This window comes from Marmota monax, unplaced genomic scaffold (assembly GCF_021218885.2).
Source record: "Marmota monax isolate L192 unplaced genomic scaffold, Marmota_monax_Labrador192_F-V1.1 WCK01_AAM20220418_F8-fsc00024, whole genome shotgun sequence".
Lineage (NCBI taxonomy): Eukaryota > Metazoa > Chordata > Mammalia > Rodentia > Sciuridae > Marmota > Marmota monax.
This window is the reverse complement of record NW_026695224.1, coordinates 32,597,476-32,615,918: the sequence shown is the minus strand read 5'-3', so window position 1 is coordinate 32,615,918 and position 18,443 is coordinate 32,597,476. Positions and strand designations below refer to the sequence as shown.

Sequence of the window (18,443 nt, the reverse complement as noted above, 5' to 3'; positions counted from 1 at the left end):
AGGGAGGAGAGATCAGAGAGGAGATGAGGAAGGGGAAATGTAGGGAAAAGAAGACCAGGGAGGAGAAGCTTAGGGAAAAAGATGGGAAAAAGAAAAAAAAAAAAAAAAACAAAACATGGTAAGTTCAAAGCCACAAGGGATATAGTCAAAGCTTCACGTGAACCCTGTTACGTGCCCAGACCAAACACAGGGACATCTTCCAAGGAGATTTTAAAGCCCAAGAGAGGACAGTGGAGTTATTTCCCAAGCAAGGACACGCCTAATGTCACAGCAATATTTAATACAGCATGAAATCTGGGCACTGTGGGGCATGTCTGTGACCCCACTTGGGAGGCTGAGGCAGGAGGAATGCAAGTTCAAGGCCAGCCTGACAATTGAGGGAGACCCTGTCTCAAACAAGAAATAAAAAGGGCTGGGGATGTAGCCCAGTGCAGAGTGCCCCTGGGTTCAATCCCCAGAACTGCAAAGCAAACATACCCAAACAGCACAGAAGCAGACCGACTAGCACACCAATTTCGTGTGTTTTAGATTTTAGTTTCAAAGCATTTCCAGCCAGCTTGTTAGTGCTAGTCCAAAAAGATTCCTCACATTCTGAAGTTGCTAAACAGTAACTTGTTAGGGCATTAGTAACAGGTCTTGTCCAGGAACTCAGGTTAGCTTGGATAAACCCAAGAAGTTTCTGGCAGAGTCTGTGATGAGGAATGTTCTCGGTCAGTGATTCCAGAAATCCTGTGCCTGCGGGGTCCTGGGGGCTCCTTTTCACTACAGGAAGACAAAGCTAGGTCACAGTGTGGCTAAGCCTCCACTGAGTTGGGGAAATGAGATTCACCCCCCTGGACGGTGATTCTTTCAGTGAAGCTGGTGGCATGGACGCTTCATCTGATCCGCCCCCGCCCTGCCCCCAGGACAGTTCTGAGGGGCTCACAGACCCAGCAGGACTGCTGTAACCACAGGTCTCTTTAAAATTCTGCTTGCAAGATGGCATAATTTTGACAGATGGCTTTCCTGTTAAGGCTCTTCACTGGGGCCTGATGAACACAGGTTCTAATTGAGGAACATCTGAGTTTGGCTCCCAGCGGAGCATCTGCCCACCCAGGGGAAAGGCTGGCTGCTCGTCAGGACATGCTTTGCAGCGCCCCCCACCCCGAGCCACAATCTGTGCGCAGCCCAGGCCTGGGCTCCTGCTGCACAAAGAATTCGGGCCAGTCCTTTGCCTCAGTAAGATTTTGGAACAGAACCAGTCAAATGGTCTATGTTTTCAGAAGAATTTATCTTTAAAAGAAATGACCACATTAATTTTCCAGGAATGATTGATGACTCCCTATCAACACCAACTGGGTTTTCCACACAGTAACAGGCCTTTAGCTTTAAGGTATTAAATGTTTAGAGTTTCTTTCTGGAAAACTCGTGTAGACCTGTAGAAGGTAAGAGGTAGTAAAACTATGGCAAAGATTTAGGAATGGGTCTTCTGAGGGCTGATTAGAGGGAGGAAAATTCGAGGGGCACAGTTTTCGATACTGTCAATGACCTTCGCGTGCTCCTGAGGACGTACTAGGGGAAGCAGGTGAGGCAGCTGGCCCAAGCCCAGGGCAGGCAGCCTGAGTGTCAGGCCTCCCTGATGCGGAATCTGGGTAACAAGTCATCCCTGCCAGGGACTCAAACTCCTTTTGTTCTAACAGTGGAAACACAATCAAGTAGTTGAAGTAAAAATGACACAAGTTGAATTGAATGTCAGATAATGTGCGCCAAAGTCGCAACTGTCCAAATCAGGAGTGTCAGCTAGGTTTACAAAAGCTTGGCAGAAGCCACCTGCTTGGGGGATCGCATCACAGGAGGGTCAGTGTAGATGGACCTGCTCACACACAGTTCTCAGCCTTGACTGCATGGCCATCAGGGCCACCCATGGGGTCTGATGGATGGGCCTGGGTGCTGCCTGGTCATAGTGTGTGAAAGGCACCCGAGGTGACTCTAGTGTGCGTACCTCCAGAGTTGGCACTGATCTAGGAGGCCTGCAACCAACACCACGCCCATCAGCAAAACCCAGCCGCCATCCCTTCTCCTTTCTGGTAGAATTCTTTGTTCTTGAATCTCCCTTCCTGTAGGGTCCAGAAACTGACAGAAGACTCACACCAGCCCAGTTTGCATCATGAACCGGTTAAGGAAGGACCTCTCAACCTCAGCACTACTGACACCTGGGGTGGGGCCACAGGGCTGGGGCTGGCTGTGGCCCTGGTGTTAAGCGGCTCTCTGGCCGTTGCCTCGGAGGCCCCAGCAGTCACATTGGCTCATTTTCTGCTGCTCACAGCACAACCCCACAGTCTAGCCAAGGTGGAAAGAGAAGAGGCTTATTTTGTCTCAGGGGTCTGGAGCTTTAAGGTGGAGGGGCTGCACTTACTGGTGGCCTTCTCAGTGGCAGGGCAGCACAGGGGGACAGGGAGCGCCAGCGTCTCCCTCCCTCTTTGCAGAAGCACAGGATATCATCACAGGGCACCGGGCAGGGGGTGGTCTTCCCTGACAGCTCTGCCTAATCCAGTTCCCCCTCGAAGGCCTCACCTGCAGGCCACCTTCAGATTGTTCCCATCCTCCTAACGGTGGGACTAAATGCCAGCGAGGCTGAGGTGGCGCACCATGTTGAACCTCAGCAACCTCCAACCCCTACCTGGAGACAACCACAAAGGGGAACCACCGGGCACAGCCTGTCATGCAGGTCTTATTTTGCCAGGGACGGTTTAGGCACTGGCCTCCCACACAGGGTGTGAGTGGAAACACCCCCAAGGAAATAGTTTTTCACTCTGAAAGGACAAAAGCAAGGGAGGAGCACATTCTTTATCTGCAGGATGCACCGAGCTGGACACAGTCTGGGGTCCAGCTGGTCTCAGTGGGGCACCTTCCGGAGGACTTCTGCCATGGGCTATCACACACCCTTTCATTAGCAGGGGCTGTGCTTTCTGTGAGGGCGAGAAAATGCTTCTCAAGCCCAAATGCTGACCTCGGGTTACTCCTGACTCTTGGGAAATAGCACTCTTCCTCCTTTTGGGGAAGGGGACATTTGCTAGGCTACTCCGAAAACCTGGTCAGAGGCCATGCCCCTCAGGCAGTCACTGCAACTACACAGCCAGCTGGTCTCCACAACACACATCCACGTGGTGGGTGGTGCCTTTTCACACAGCAGATACACACGCTCTGGTCAGCGGGGCCTGCTGGAGAAGGCAATCTCAGCAGCAGGGACAACGGGAGCCGTGTACACCTGTCAGAAACCTAAGCCTAGCAGGTCTGAGGCGCTCCCGGGCTCCTCAGCTTCGGGATGCCCCTATGCAGGGAAACCACCCCGACTTGCAGAAGCAAATGCCTTTCCTGTTTCCAAAGTGCTTTGTCAGGTGGAAACTAACATGCAATCACAAGTCCTCTCCTTGTGGCCAGTGACTCCTGTGCAACCATGCCTTTTAAAATGTAGCTGGAGGAGGCTGGGATATAGCTCGGTTGGTAGAGTGCTTGCCTCACATGCACAAGGCCCTGGGTTCAATTCCCAGCACCACAAAAAAATAAATAAATAAATAAAATTAATGGGGCTGGGGATGTGGCTCAAGAGGTAGCGCGCTCGCATGGCATGTGTGCGGCCCGGGTTCGATCCTCAGCACCACATACAAACAAAGATGTTGTGTCCGCTGAAAACTAATAAAATAAAATAAAATTAAAAAAAAAAATAAAATGTAGCTGGATGTAGTCATGAGGATTAGGGCAGAGTGTAAACAAAACACTCAGCACAGTAACAGGGGCTTAAAATAAATGCTTTCAATAGTTGCTCTCAGTAATCATTGAGAGTTAATTTTCAGGGTTGGCTATGACAACACATTGCAGAATTCTTCCATTTTAATCTAATTAAAGTATGCAAAATACAAATAAAAAAGGACCATACTTATCTAAGCAGGAATCCTTCAACTTGCAAACAGTTTATTTAAAAAAGTTTTTTTTTTTCCAAGTTGTTTTGGAGGACACTAGGTTCCCATAGCAACAGTGCCTCTAGAGTGGGTAGGATTCCCAGGACTCAGGCAGATGGGCCTTCAGCTACCTGGAATATTGCATGCTTGTTCTGATAAGGTCAACACTGGGACTATTTTGCCAGTAATGAAAGTAGAGAAACAAGATTGATAGGAAAATATGATTAAGACCTTAAAATTATGTGGCTGAAGGAGAGTTAATTAGGGGCCAACCAAGGAAGCTATTGGGGCTTCTGGGCTTGGGAGACAGGGCACTTGGCCCAGCATCAGGCTGGGTCCCATGGGTGCGGGCCTCCATACTGACCTGTACTTACCAGCCTCAGTGGCATCTTTGCTGCCTATAAATGAGCAAAGGATAGCTGGAGAATGAGAGAGCAGCAAAGACTTCCTGGGGAGGGAGTTGGAGGCAGTAACTCAAGTCTGTAATGCCAACAGCTCAGGAAGCTGAGGCAGGAGGATCACAAATTGAAGACTAGCCTGGGCAATTTGGATAGATTTTGTCCCAAAATAAAAAATAAAAAGGACCAGGGATGTGGCTCAACAGAACACCCCTGGGTCAATCTCCAGCACTGCAAAAGAAAAATAAAGACTGGGGAAGGTCAGGGCGGATCCTGCAGATATAAGCTCTGGTGAAGGTGCCCGTGGAAGGGGTTTGGTTGAACGGAGGCCATGGGAGGGGGGGTTTGGGGGGTGTATGACACCTGAGGAGGCGGTGTCCTCAGGAGAGTGCAGTGGTTTCTCTGGCCCACCTAGGTGGAGCTGTCCTGTCCTGAGCACCCAGGGCACTGGTAGCTTAGCTGGCAGGTGAAGTTCTTGACTTCACACAGGTGTGATCTCAGAAGCGGGGAACCTTCCCTCTGTACTAGGGTGGAGGCCTCACCAGGTGATACGCTGTTTTACATGAGGCTAAGGATGTGGTCCCCCGCTGGAGAAGGGGCTGAGCACTAAATGGAAGCCAATACTGTTGGGACGCTTAGTTGGCACCTCCCTATTTACACCATTCTAGTTGAAAGAAATGCTAACCAGGTGGCAGGGGGGGAAAAGATCTTGGTGAAGTGACCTGGAAACCAGACAGTGAGAAAGCTTAAACCCATCACCAAATAAACGTTGACACAAGGAAGTTTCAATAGCAGGATTTCAGGCACCTTTATTTTTGGCCTCTGAAATATGTTACTTCAAAGAAGTCAACTCCTCCCCAAGTCCGCACCATCCTCCAATAGCCAGCGGCCTGTGGTTCCTACTGCTCTCAATAGCCCTGAACACACCCTGCATGCAGGCTGCAGCGGGCCCAGGACCCAGTCCGGGCAGCACACACTCAGGTTACCCTGCAGAACCTGCTGCTGGCCCCTCCCAAGAGCTGCTGCAGCTGGATGACAATTCTGGTGGCTTTATTACAGAATCTGTTTTCCCCATATAATCTATAAATAAGACAAAATATTTCTTAATATTATATATTTGCAATACAAACAAGACTGGTGATATGGGAGACTTAAACCCTACTCTTTTCTGGGTTTGCCTTTATGAAGACCATGGTCACTGCAGTTTTGAATGGCAAATGTCATTAACTCTGTCTTTTATAATCAGTAACAAAAATTATTACTCTGAAAGAATTTAGGTAAGAAATAGTTCAAAAACCTGAGCCTACTACCAGTCATTCATAATTTTCTAGCCAAATGATTGGCACAGACTTAATATTCTCTCTTCTTTTTCTCTTTTTCAATCAGTAGCTCAAAGAAAGGATGGAATAATTGAGTTTAAAATCCTGCCCTTTTTTTTTTTGTGGTAACCATTGTAGATGAACAACTAGAGGCCTACTGAAGTATTAGAATCTCATGCAAAACTCTAACGAATGCCTCATGACATCAGGCTATTCGAGTATTTCCTGTATTTAAAAATGCTAACGCAGTACAGTGGCAGTGGTTACTTTTCACTGACTTTAGCATCTGATCTCACAGACTAGTCATAAGTTGTGGTTCAATGGAGTTTTGGCAACAAAGTAGTGACAGACACTTCTGAATAAACAACTTCTAGCCATTTGGAAAGTATCGCCAACACATTATTTAGTGTTAGCACAACAGTCACTTTGTGCTGAAAATGAAAGAATCCAAACTCTACAAATGTTTTACTTCACCAAGTCCAACAATAATTGAAGGATTTACTACTTATCTAATAAAAAATTATACAGCAACTTTTATCAAACAGCAACTACTACAAAAGAATGGCAGGAAAAAAGGACTTCACAAAAATACACTAAAAAGTTTGACAATGTTATGCAGGAACTGCCAAAACTTTAGTGTTTAATAATTAAGAGCACAACTGACCAAGTTTCAAGATGTGAAGATACCATGTTCCAGAAACTGGAGAGAAAAATCACTCTAAAAACTTATTATATGTGATAAGAATGCACTATAATATAAAACCTGTCTACACTTAGTAGTAGTTAGTTGCAAAAAGCCATTCAGTCTTCTCTTGGCTTGGAAAAATGGTGTTCCAGATTTCAGGGTAATTAGCAACCTGTTAAAGAAGGAAATATCATCAATACCGTTTTTCATCATATGAGGGTAAATAACAATGATGCACAGAATTGTTAGCTAAAAATATTCTGGTCATCCTTTATTGAATTATACTTTCTTTGTATAATATTCCAGCAAAAATAAAATATTTAATTAGAGATCTTTATTTAAAAATTTCAGAATCCATCTCCTATTCCCATTCCTTTCTGTGTGTTATCCCTGTCACGTCACAATCTTCAATCCTGCAATTGAAAATTGTAATTTTCAATTCATGGTATTTCTGACTACCACATAAGATTCCCCAGAAGCTAAGACTGGTAGGGCACTTTCCAAATTATCCTCAGGTAGGAATAATAACAACATAACACAAAGCAGTTATGTGATTTTCTTAAAGTGAATCAACTCAATCTATTGTATAAATACAAACCAATTTACATATTTTTGACCTCCCAAATCTCTTGTACTTCAGAAAAATTTGTTTCTTAGTTCCTGGAAATTTGGTCCAGGGCATGCCCAGAAAATAAGAAGGGAACTAGGTAACTTTCACTGTATAATCTGCTTGGTACTCTCCATCACATGATATTCTTGGTAAACTTAATTTCTGTAGGGAATTAGATGCTACAAATATGATGGGATAAAGTGAGTTTAAAAATTATTTTTGGAGCTAGGTGCAATGGCGCACACCTGTAATCCCAGTTACTCAGGAGGTTGAGGAAAGAGGATTGAATATTTGAAGGCAGGCTCAGCTACTTAGGCAGATCCTGTCTTAAAAAAAATTAAAAGGACTCAGCCACAGAGTGCCCTTGGGTTCAACTCTCAATATTAAAAATAAGTAAATAAATATATAAAAATTGGGGGGGGGTTTAATGGGTCACCATCAACACCCACATATAAACACAGGCAAAGGCCTACAATGAAGAAACTCACTGTACTGAATGATGAGAGTGCATCTGTCTTGCTACATGGGTATATAAATTTGTCTTTTCTTAGACATCTAAAATGATTCTGTGGAAATTTAATCAAGTCAAGAATAAAGGCCTAATGTAGCCAGTTTAGCTCATCTATGTCATAAGTTCCTAAGAAGTCCTTAAAATGTTAGGCATTTACGAAGGTGATAATGTGGGTGACTTATCACCTGCTTAAAAAACAAGTTAAACAAACAAAAATGAATAAATAATTAAAAAAACAAATGACCAATGAAAAATATTCCACTGAAAAAAGGTCAACAAAAACCACATTTGTTATTACTGAACTGAGTTTTCCCACAGTGAGCCCATGATATAGGTATAATTGATAAAAAAAACAATACTGATATAGGTCTAATTGATAAACAAAACTAATAAAAACCGGTGACATAGGTCTCATTAACAAAAACTGGGAAAATAAATTCTATATAAGGAATTATTAGTTTGGCATGAAAATCTTCAAAATATGGAGTCTGTGGTAAAGGGGTGGTGCTGGGATCATGATTGGAAACTGATCTAGAGAAAGTACTGATGATGTCAAGATCACAGTCACAGGTTATTTCTGTATTCTTTAAAAAAAATTAATTAGTTGTGCCCTCCCTCACCTTCAACTCTTTTGTGTGGCAGGTATCTTGTTTTCTCCTTCCAGTTCTTCCACCCCAGCCTGTGTCATGAGGTCTGCGATGTTTTTCTCCAGATCATCAATGCGACTACTCATATCATCAAGTGGTGAAGTTAAGGAGAGAGGGGAAGCACACCAACATGTCCCATTCCTTACTCTCTTCCTCCAGGTCCCCTTGATTATGGTCTTAAACACAACCGTTTTAAGGAAACTGGCTTCCCCAATGTCCTTTGGATACTGTTGTGGTCAGGTGGTCAGGAGTGCAGGAGTCTGGTCGAATTCCAGCCCCACCCTTAACTAGTCATGGGAAGTGGCAAGTTCTCTCAACTCTTTTGACCCTCAGTTTCTTCATTCACTAATCAAAGTTGGCAATTTCATAGCCCATTCATAAGGTTATGGCTCACAGCCAACAACTGACCCTACTAGCAACTGTCACCAACGGACTGTCGGTCCCCTGAACCAGGAACTTGTGTAGCTCAGCTGCATCCCCAGGCCTCAGCAGTGGAACACGGTACATCAAAGCCCAGGGAAGGAATTTCTAAGTGACTGGCTGAAGCTGGCCTGTAAACCACCCACTGACCCACCACTTCTGGCGGGTAGGCTCCCAAGGTCCCTAGGAGAATGCCCACAGAGGAAAAAAAGATATTTCTTCCAATGATCTGGTCGGACATGGTCTGAAATTTATCTTGCATCTGCTGCAGGAGTGTCTGCACCTAAAAACCAAAGCAAACGAACAAAATCCAACCCAGCCTGGGACAGCTTGCTGGGAGGGCGGGAGCCCAGCCTGCCGGGTTCCAGCCCGGCTCGGCCTCCGCGGAGCATCCTCTCTCGGGCCCGGGTCCCCGCTCGGTCAGGTCCGACCCACAGGCCGGCTGAGCTCGCACACCGGGTCCGCGCGGGGTCGCGGTTGGGCAGGGGGTAGCGGGCCTGAGCTCGGCCGCCCCTTACCACCGAGGTGAGGTCCTGCACGGTCTTGGGGTCAGTCTCGGCCATCTCTCCGGTTCCCAGCTTGGCGGCGAGGTCTCAGACTGTCACCCACACTTCCGTTTGTCCGCGCAGACGCCCCCAGCCGCCCGCTTCTCGCGAGGAGACAGCACGCTCGCGGGACCGCGGGGCATTGTGGGAGCGGTAGTCCACGTCACGCGCCGGAAGGGCCGCGAGGCCGGGCGCTTCCGTTCCGAGACAAGGCCCCGCCCTCGCCTCAAGGCCCCGCCCACCAGGCTTGGTCTCGCGGAGCACCCAGGCCACGGCTGGAAGAGCAGGGCACCTGGAGTGAGCAGAGCAGTTGGGGAATGGCCCTGGCCCTTTCCCAGACCCTGGCGAGAGGCAGCTGGTTCCCTTCGGTTGCAGGGGCGCCTTGTTGGATCCTGCCACCCTACAGAACCCCTCATCAACGCCCTGGGCCAAGAGACAGGCCTGGACCCTGGAGCCCTGGGTCCTCTGTCATCCCGCCCCGAGAGGCGGGCGTCCTCTCTAGTGGCAGTGGACTCCCTGCGCCTGTGTTCCAGTTCCACACCGTGGAACCGAGCCCCAGCCACTTGAGAGCCTGGCTCCTCACCCGCAGGCGATGCTGCGTAGCCTTAGGGGCAGGTTCTGGTTTAGTAAAGGCGGAGTGAGGGGTTGAGGATTGGGGTGTTGAGGACCTCGAGTTCCAGCCCACAGGTGGCCAAGGGGCTGGGAGAATCCTTCAGTGTACGCTGGCATGGTCCAGCGATCTTCACATCCTTTACTTCTTTTGAGGGCTCTTTTGGGGTCAGCTGCAGCTACAAGGCTCACCAGCGTCCATAACAAACTGGACTAGAGTTGGCCATAGACAGTGGGACTCAAAGGCCCTCCCCAGTTACGCCCCACTGCAGCCTCACTGCTGCCCCTTACCACCTATCCCTCACCCCAGTCCTAACATAGAGATCTGCCTTCCTGTGCTAGGCCTGCAAAACTTTTCATAAGGGTTGATGATAACTTATATTTGGAGACTGCTTTCCTGTAACTGTTTTTTTTTTTTGTTTTTGGTTTGAGGATTCAACCCAGGGGTGCTTTATCAATGAGCTACATCCCCAGCTCTTTCTATTTTTTGAGACTCGTTCTCACTAAGTTGCTTAGGGCCTTGCTAAATTGCTGAGGCTGGCCTCTAACTTGTGGTTCTCCTGTCTCAGCTTCTCCAGCCACTGAGATTACAGGTGTGTGTGCACCACTGTGCCCGCACCATACCCGTGTTTTAAACCTCAAAAGACCTCTGTGATATAATTACCACCATTTTACAATTTTAAAAATCAGACACAGAGGAGCTGAATGAGGTAATCTGCCGCAGTCTGGCTGGGCACACAATCACGAGCCACCACACAGCTTGTAGATTCAAACAGCAACTCTTTATTCCCGAACTCACACCAGCCGTCTACAATCACGTTCTGGGGAAATCCACGTTCTCTTCCCAAATCCACCTTCTCTCCCAAATTCACCTCCACTGGGCTTCTATCTCCAAAATATACTGTCTGAATCCCGTGAGAACTCAAGGGGAACTCAGGCAGCAGGATACGCCCTATTCCCAGCAGGAATAATCTTAAACCTTAAACCTGGAACCTAAACTGGGAACACCCTAATCTGCCTTGGTCCTTGAGCAAGGTCACCTACATTCAATGTCACTGCAACATGTCAGCAACATGGGGTACGCTGGCAAGGAAATTGTCATACCTACTTGGCTAATGGCTCCCAGCAGTAATCAGATTAAGGAAGTGGAAGATGTTGGTCAACTATATCTTTTACTTTTTCCATCATTCTAGAATTCTCTTCAGTTTCCCAAGTTTAGGGCAGTGTTTCTCAACAGCAGCTCTGTTGGCATCAGGGCCAGATAATTCCTTGTTGGTAGGCAGAGGGTGCCCTGTGCCCTGTAGGATGTTGAGCAGTACTTCTGACCTCTACCCACTAGATGCCAGCAGTGTCTCCTCTGCTGCACCCTTAGTTAAGACAACCTAAAATATCTTCCAAACATTGCAAAATGTCTCCCAGGGACTCAAGTCTGAAGAAGTTGAAGACTGCCTAGAATTCTGTACTCTCGCTCTTCAAGCGTGAGTTTATTTTTGCTATACCATGTCTTGAGAATGTTCCCTATATACATTGAGATTGAGGGTTGGTATATAGTACCCCACTGTAACAAAGTGCCCTAAAACAGTGGCTTAAAACAATGGAAATTTATTGTCTTGCAGTTCTGGAGGCTGCAGCGTGAACTCCTGGGGTTAGGCAGGTCTGCTCCTGCTGAGGGAAGCCCTGTCTGCATCCCTCTCCTAGCTTCTGGGGATAGCCAGCGTCCTTGGCATTCCTTAGCCTATAGATGCATCTCTGCTTCTGTTTTCACATGGCCTCTGACCCAGTGCTTGTGTCTCTCTTATAAAGACCCTGGACTGTTTGGATTAAGGGCCCATCCTAAATCCAGTATGACTCCTTCTTAACTAATAATATCTGTAATTGCCCTATTTCCAAACCATGTCACGTTCTGAGCTACTGAGGGCTAGGACTTGGACAGGTCTTGTCTGGGGAGATTCAGTTCAACCCAAAGTGGTTGGTAAAGTGACACAACCTTAACAACATGTGGTGGTACCCACAGTACCCACTTGTGTTAGCTTACAGAGTTTCCAAAAGTGTCGGTTAGTGTGTACCAAGGCCTAGTAGGGCCTCAGGCTTCTTGGCTTGGAGCTGATCACCCAGAACCTGGAGAGGGATTCTAGTAAGATCTGGTCTCAAGCAATGCAAGAACACGAATTAGTCCCAGGACCTGGAGTGAGTTAACCTCTTTATTCCTTTCTTGCTTTCTCTCCTTCCTTCTGGGGGGATACTGAGGATTTTTTTTTCTTTTAAACAGAGATTGACATTTTCTTTGCATAAATAACAAACAGACTTAACACTTTATTTAATTATGTACTTTTTGCACTTAAAAGAGAAGGCGGCATGCCTTCTCTGCATGGAGACTAAGTTAAATAGCTACTTTACCCAAGAACCTCACTGGCTGACTGTGGTGGCTGGTAGTGCTTCATGGGGACATCCTGAACCTGGCTCACATTAACCAAACGACTGTAGCGTGAGGTGTTGGCAGTTACCTTTCAAACTTCAGTTCAGAGCAACCCTTACGTTTAACTTTCATTGTAGGGCCGGAGTTGTCTTTACCTCCTCTTAGCATTTTTTCCCTCTTTCTAGGTTAATTGCATGTTGTGATTCTCTTTTCCCCTTTCAACGTGGCTTGGTTTTATGGGAGCTTATCCCAGTGCTTTTAGAGCAGCTTTTTGGTTCAAGCCAGACCCTTCTCCACACTCCTTTCTTGGGGACACACTAAGGCAGGTGTCCATGCACATATTGCTGCGTGCAACTTGAGGTTTTGTGTGTTGGCCTCCAGCAAGCAGAGCAGGAGCGATCACAGCGTGGCAGGGCTTAGAGAAGTTCCAACTTGTTCTTTCTGGTTGCATCGAGGCGGCTCTGTTAGGCCCCGCCCCTGGGTCTGAGCTGCTGCTCACCTTGCAGTTTTTCTCTCAGGTGGCGGCAGGCAGCTGGGGGAGCCTGCCCTTGGCTTTCACAGTAGGAGACCTCATCCTGCTGGAGGCCTGGGTGGCTCAGGCTCCTGGCCCTTCATGGCCATTCCAAACCTTTCCAGGCTCCCCAAACCCACTGTTTGAGTCCCCTCACTCAGAGGATGACCTTACCTATGGGGGAAACAGACTCTCAGTCAAAATCCCTTAGTCTCCTTTGCGTCCCGTCACAAGTACTGTGGTAGCACCTGTGTGACTTCAGGCCTTTCTGTCTCAGGAGGACACGCCCTTCCTCACCTGCAGGGCTGTGTATTCATCTAAGGCAGAGTCCTGGGTCCTGGACGGAGTTCTCTGCCATCAACTCCAGAGCTTGCTTCTTTGCCTCACTTCCTGCTTCCTGGGGTTCTCCTCTCAGCAGATGAAAGTGGAAAAGTAAATGGAAACCCCCCCCCCCCGTCCAAGGTGAACCCCGAAGGATCTGGGCCCTCCTGGAGCTTCTGCTTCACAGCCCGGGCTCCAGAAAGAGAAGGACAGGTCACTGGCCGTTCTGGACCTGTCTCCTGACGTACTCTTGTTCCTTTTGTTGCTATTCAGATGATTCTGGATGATCCGTGGACTTGACGTCACACAGTGTGACCTACACAGCAGCATCTCCTAATTCCACCTTCAGCTCTTGGGTGTTTGTGACGAAGAGTCTCACTGGACTTCACTATGTCTTTGAGACCTCTTGAACCCCGATTTATTCACCTTTCCTTTGAACAAGAGTCTCATCCCCGTGTCTTGAGTAGACATAGTATCTACTTAACAGGCAATTATTCTCTCTCTCTCTCTCTCTTTTTTTTTTTTTTTTGCTTTTCATTGTATTTATTTTGATTGCTATCTTAGTGGCCAAGTGACTTTTTTTTTTTTATTCTTAGTGATGTGCAGTTTAAAAAAATAAATTTAAGCAAAATCATGCATTTCAAATTATCTAGTTTGACACTGGGGTTGTGGCTGAGGCCTGGCTGGCATTTTGAAGTGCAGTGTGAGTGAGTGAGGGGTGGGGGGCAGGGATGTGGCTGAATTGTGAACACACCCTCGTGGGATTAAAGCCTGCAAATTCTGCCATAGGAGAAGACGGGGAGTGAAAGGGAAACGAGTGTGTGTTGGCTTTGATGGTACCTGGTTCTGTTATTTGAAAAGGAGAAGCATGGGGAAGTGTTGCTGAATGGGGGATATCTGGTGGCTTCTGGGGGACTGAGCTCAGGTAGGATGGTGTGCGATTCCTGTGGGTGCTGGGTTCCTGTTGTATGTGGAGCAATCCTCCAGGGCAGCCCTGCTGGCAGGAGGACCCTGGGGGCCAGAACTCACCATCCACCCATGCAGGCCTCGCCCAGGGCCAGATGCAGGGCTTGGTCAGAGAAAACAGCCCAGCCTGGGCAGATTTACTTTGGAAGCACCATCATCCCAGTGCCATCCTCTTGGCTGGGACACCCGTGAGAACCAGGCTTGGCTGGATTCTGCTGAGTGCACCTGCTGCACTGCACAAAGGCGAGGGGGGGCCTTGGCCTCCCCGGCTGTCTACAGAAGGCCCGAGAACTCGTTTTCCTGAGGAAGCGCGTTGATCAATGGTGTCCTGATCTTGTAGATTGCTGTGCTGGTGGTTTGGAGTGTTGGTTTATACTGCTTATGTTCATTTGAGGCAATTTTCTAAATTAGTGTCTCCGTGACTGGCTGCCAAGAAATTGTTTCGTATTTATTTACCCAAACTAGCAGTCTCCTGGAGACAGACTACCAGGAGGAAGACAGCCATTGGCACAAGTTCGGGTTTCTTCTCTTCTGCTTGGCCTGCTGGTCCAGGTTTATTTAGTCATTGCCACTTTCACGTGTGGTGTGTGATGGCACCAGCTCATCATTTTGTTCCTAGTGGCATATGTGGTGGTGCTGTCATAGGGTCAGCAGAAAAAGTACCAGAGTGGGGTCATGCCCACCATTCAGCAGGTATGACTCCTAGCACATGAGAATTTTAACTGTGAGCATCAGAGTCTTCATCTGTAGAATGGGGACAGTGTCTATTTTATGTTGCATGAATTGTGTGATTACATGTACACGTATGTATATGTACATTACATATAAATTATATACTCGATGTGTAGTGTAATATGTACATACAAATATAAATACATGAAGTGTCTATTCCATAGGAGGCATTTACTCAATGAACACTTAGCTGGGTGTGATGGTGCCTGCTGAAATCCCAGAGACTTGGGAAGCTGAGGCAGGAGGATTGCAAGTTTGAAGCCAGCCTCAGCAACTTAGCAAGGCCCTAAGCAACTTAGTGAGAGACCCTGTCTCAAAAAACTAAAAAATAAAAAGGGCTGGGAATGTGGCTCAGTGGTAAGCGTCCCTGGGTTAAATCCCCAGATCCCAAAACTAAACAAACCAACCAAAGTTAAGTATGAACGCTTTCCTCTTCTCTTTCTTGTTCGGTATCTCTCCACGCTTCTTGCTGTCTATCTAGCTGCCATCTGTCTGTTTTTCCACATGAGAAGGACTTGCCTAATATGAAGGAAGAATTGCTGATTCTTAAGCTGACAGCACTTGACTTTGTCACAGTCCCTAAACGCTACAGGTTAACTCAAGCACTGCTAGAAGCTGTGTTCTTTTGCTTGGTCACTGTATTTGGACCTCACAGTTTTGAAGCTTGTCTAGGCCATGCACATGGGATGGAATTCCCCATAACCATGACTTGAATGTTTCACAAACAAGCAACAAATTCATTTGCAACTACGCAATAGAGCAACTGCCCATTTATAGCTCATAAACTGTCAAGTTCAGCAACCAGGGCTTGAAAGATTGGCACCTGCGATCAAGTTGAATATTTGAAGAAGATAAATTATTATCCCTTTTGGGTATTTATGAACAAGTGCATTTAAAAATCTCTGAAAATTTTGATTTCAGGAGGGACAAGTAATGTTTTTCCATCAACAGCACCGACATGTGCTTGACAACGGGTTTTGTTCTGTAGCCTTGCCTTTGACCCTCAGTAATCCCACTGCTGCGTGTTATCCATGCAGAACGACTTTATTCTTACTCCGGGGCTGTGTCTCACCATCACCCTGCCCTGAGCAGGTCTAGCCAAATGGACCAAAGGCGTGGTTAGCTCAGCAACCCTCCTATAAGGGAGGTGAACATAAGACAGAAGGAGGCTTTTCTGCTTACTCAATTTGGCGAGTTATTTCTGTTTATAGGTTTATTCTTAATTTATAGAATTCAGGTTCATATCTGAAATCGTCATTCTCATGCCCCATCCCACCGTTTTACTCTGTCTCTAAAACTGGTACATACGTGTGTGGAATACAGTCACAGCTGGAGAATTTTCTTAGTAGCAGACTAGCACATCAGCCATGGGAACTCCAGGAAGGGTGACAGGTGCTGGGGACTGAACCCAGGGGCTTTTGCATGTGGGGCAAGCACTCTACCAGCTGAGCTGTATCCCCAGCCAGTAACAGGTTTGAGATAGTGAAAGAATTGCTAATTACTTCACACGAACAATTAGGAAAACGATTAGGAAAGCATTTCTCATTCAATTCAGAGAGGTATCAAAGGTCAGTGAAGAAGAGAAGAGCGGGTAGGTGGTCTGTGTGAAAGGTGCAGCCCCCTCACTGGGTGATTTGGTCACCAACAGAAGCAGTGGCGGGGTTTGTCTCTTGGCCACCTTTCCAGTTGGTGTGGTTGATCTGTCCACTCATGCTGAAGGCAAATGTACCTGGACAGATGACTGGGCTACATTTTATAAAACCAGAAACTCCCTGGAGACCCTGTTGAAAATGTCTTACTTGAATTGTGCCTGTAACCAAGCACAGTCGGGACTCTTGGAAATCCCACGCCACCTTCTTGCTCAGGTTCCCCTGCCTCCGTAGGTTGGAAGTGGATGGGCACTTGGGGAACGTGAATTTACTTTTGGCTAATCAAGGTACTGAATTAATCTGGCAGAAGCTTCTTCATACTTGCTATCCAGCCATGGAAAGGAAGGGGCAGGGATACTCAAGAAGTTATGATATCTTGCATAGAAAATTTTTCTAAGGTTCCAATATTAACTTAGAATATTGTTAACAGTTTTTCAAGAACATTATCAGAATTAGAAAGCACCAGGCATTTCATGGTAGAGAGCCTTGGTAAGAGGTGCCTGGTAGGAGGAAGCTGGCTGGACAGAGAGCCCCTGCAGCCCAGGCTGCAGACTGTTCCTGGTCTGCGCCAGGCCTTCAGTCTGGTTTTGAGGCTGAGTTAGGAGTGGCACTGTATGTGTCGGGAAGAGCAGGAGTCCCGGAGCCAGGGGCCTGGGTTTTGGTTCTGGCAACTGCTTGCCTTCACAAGCATTTGGCTGCTTGGAGTCTCCTCTTCCTTCTCGTCTAATCAGGGAGGTGACTGTTGTTGCGGAGTGTGGCTGTTGTGTGGCTGAGCTGACCTACACAGGAAGAGCTTTGTGTGGAGAGGCCTCGGAACAGGCAGCCAACAGGGAAACAATCATTACTGCCAATCACCTCTTGTTCCCTGTCCACACAGCCCAGAAGCGTAGACTGCTTTTCTCTCCATCATCTGGACAGCTTGATTGTGGGTGGGACCACACTGAGCCCAGCGTCCAACGCAGACTTATTAACAGTATTTGACTTGTCACATCCCAAATTCAGGATCCAATTTATCTGTTTTGGCTGAAAAACAATTTCATCTACTCTGTAACTTTGATGATCAATGATTATTCCATCCATCAGACTGTGTAAAAGGACATTTTGAAAGTCCGAGATGAGCTATCATAATTCCTACAATGTTCTTTAAGAGTAAAAGCCTTATTTGATACCTACCATGAAAATTAACTGGATTTATTTTGCTGTGATGTTCAGATTAGCTGGCATTGGCCGAGGGGTGCAGCAGGTGTATCTGCCTGAAGTGACGCTCATTTGGAGAACTTGCAGCTCTGGAAGTGACTCTGATCAAAATTAGACAACGCTTGCATATTCTTATTGAAATAAATGATCTGTTATAATTAATTTGTCATGTAAAATGGAAGGAAAATGTAATTTTGGGTCAGCTAGGGGGGTTGATGTGCTCGTAAAAAGAAGCAAAGTGTGGCCATGGCTCATGGAAATTAAATCCCCAGTCTTGGGCTCAGTAACTGGGAAAGTAGTTTCTTGCTCTTACTAGACTTCTTAGAAAGTAATGTGGACATAGAGAAATGCTAGGGGACAGTAAAATCCCGTTTCAGCTCTACTTGTGCATTTGGTAACAATATAACACGTCCTAGCATGTTGAGACCTCCTGCCATCCCGGACACACTCCACTTAGGCTTCTGAAATCCACCTGTTTTTCTCTTCTTTGGGAAGGATTAGGAAGAGCAATGCTATGGAAATATCTCCATCCTGATAAGGAAGAGTTGAGGTGAGTTCTACCTGTCCATGAGGAAAGGGGCCCACAAGCTCTTCTCCACTCCAAGCTAAGTGGTGTCGCCTCTGTGGCCTTCACAAGGACAGGAGGTCTTGGCTTGGGAGAGAAGCAAGAGCCTTACCCTTTGTTTCCTTCCGTATTTCCCCCTGGAGATGGCTCAAGGTCAGCTGGTGGGTGAGCTTTCTGATTGTCAGGTGGGAGGTGGGTCAGGCTGTCTACCACCTGGCTGTGGCTGGGTCCTCCTTGGGTCGTTCAAGGGTGAACATTCTCCCCTGGCCCAGCAGCAGGAGGGCAGTGAGGTGCACCAGGAGGCAGATGGTTGTGCCCTCTAAAGCCCAAGGGGGAAATCTTATAAGATGTGCATGTGCAGACTTAGAGTCCCTGCCCTGCGTGGTGTCTTGCACTGGTGGATA

General features: G+C 47.2%; 1 protein-coding gene across 2 annotated transcripts; it reads right to left on the bottom strand.

Moving 5' to 3' along the window:
* Positions 1–5,119: 5,119 nt before the first annotated feature.
* Positions 5,120–9,215, bottom strand: Hsbp1 (heat shock factor binding protein 1). 2 transcript variants are annotated; one of them, XM_046435236.2, is made up of 4 exons: positions 9,047–9,215; positions 8,745–8,811; positions 8,082–8,202; positions 5,120–6,512 (listed from the first exon to the last, which is right to left on the bottom strand). In XM_046435236.2, the coding sequence occupies exons 1-3, from the start codon at positions 9,089–9,091 to the stop codon at positions 8,084–8,086; spliced, it is 231 nt and encodes a 76-aa protein (XP_046291192.1). In that variant the 5' UTR covers positions 9,092–9,215; the 3' UTR covers positions 5,120–6,512; positions 8,082–8,083. The 2 variants fall into 2 exon arrangements, with proteins under 2 accessions (XP_046291192.1, XP_058431899.1); XM_058575916.1 differs by lacking the exon at positions 5,120–6,512 and adding an exon at positions 6,583–6,753.
* Between the last annotated feature and the right edge of the window lie 9,228 nt (positions 9,216–18,443).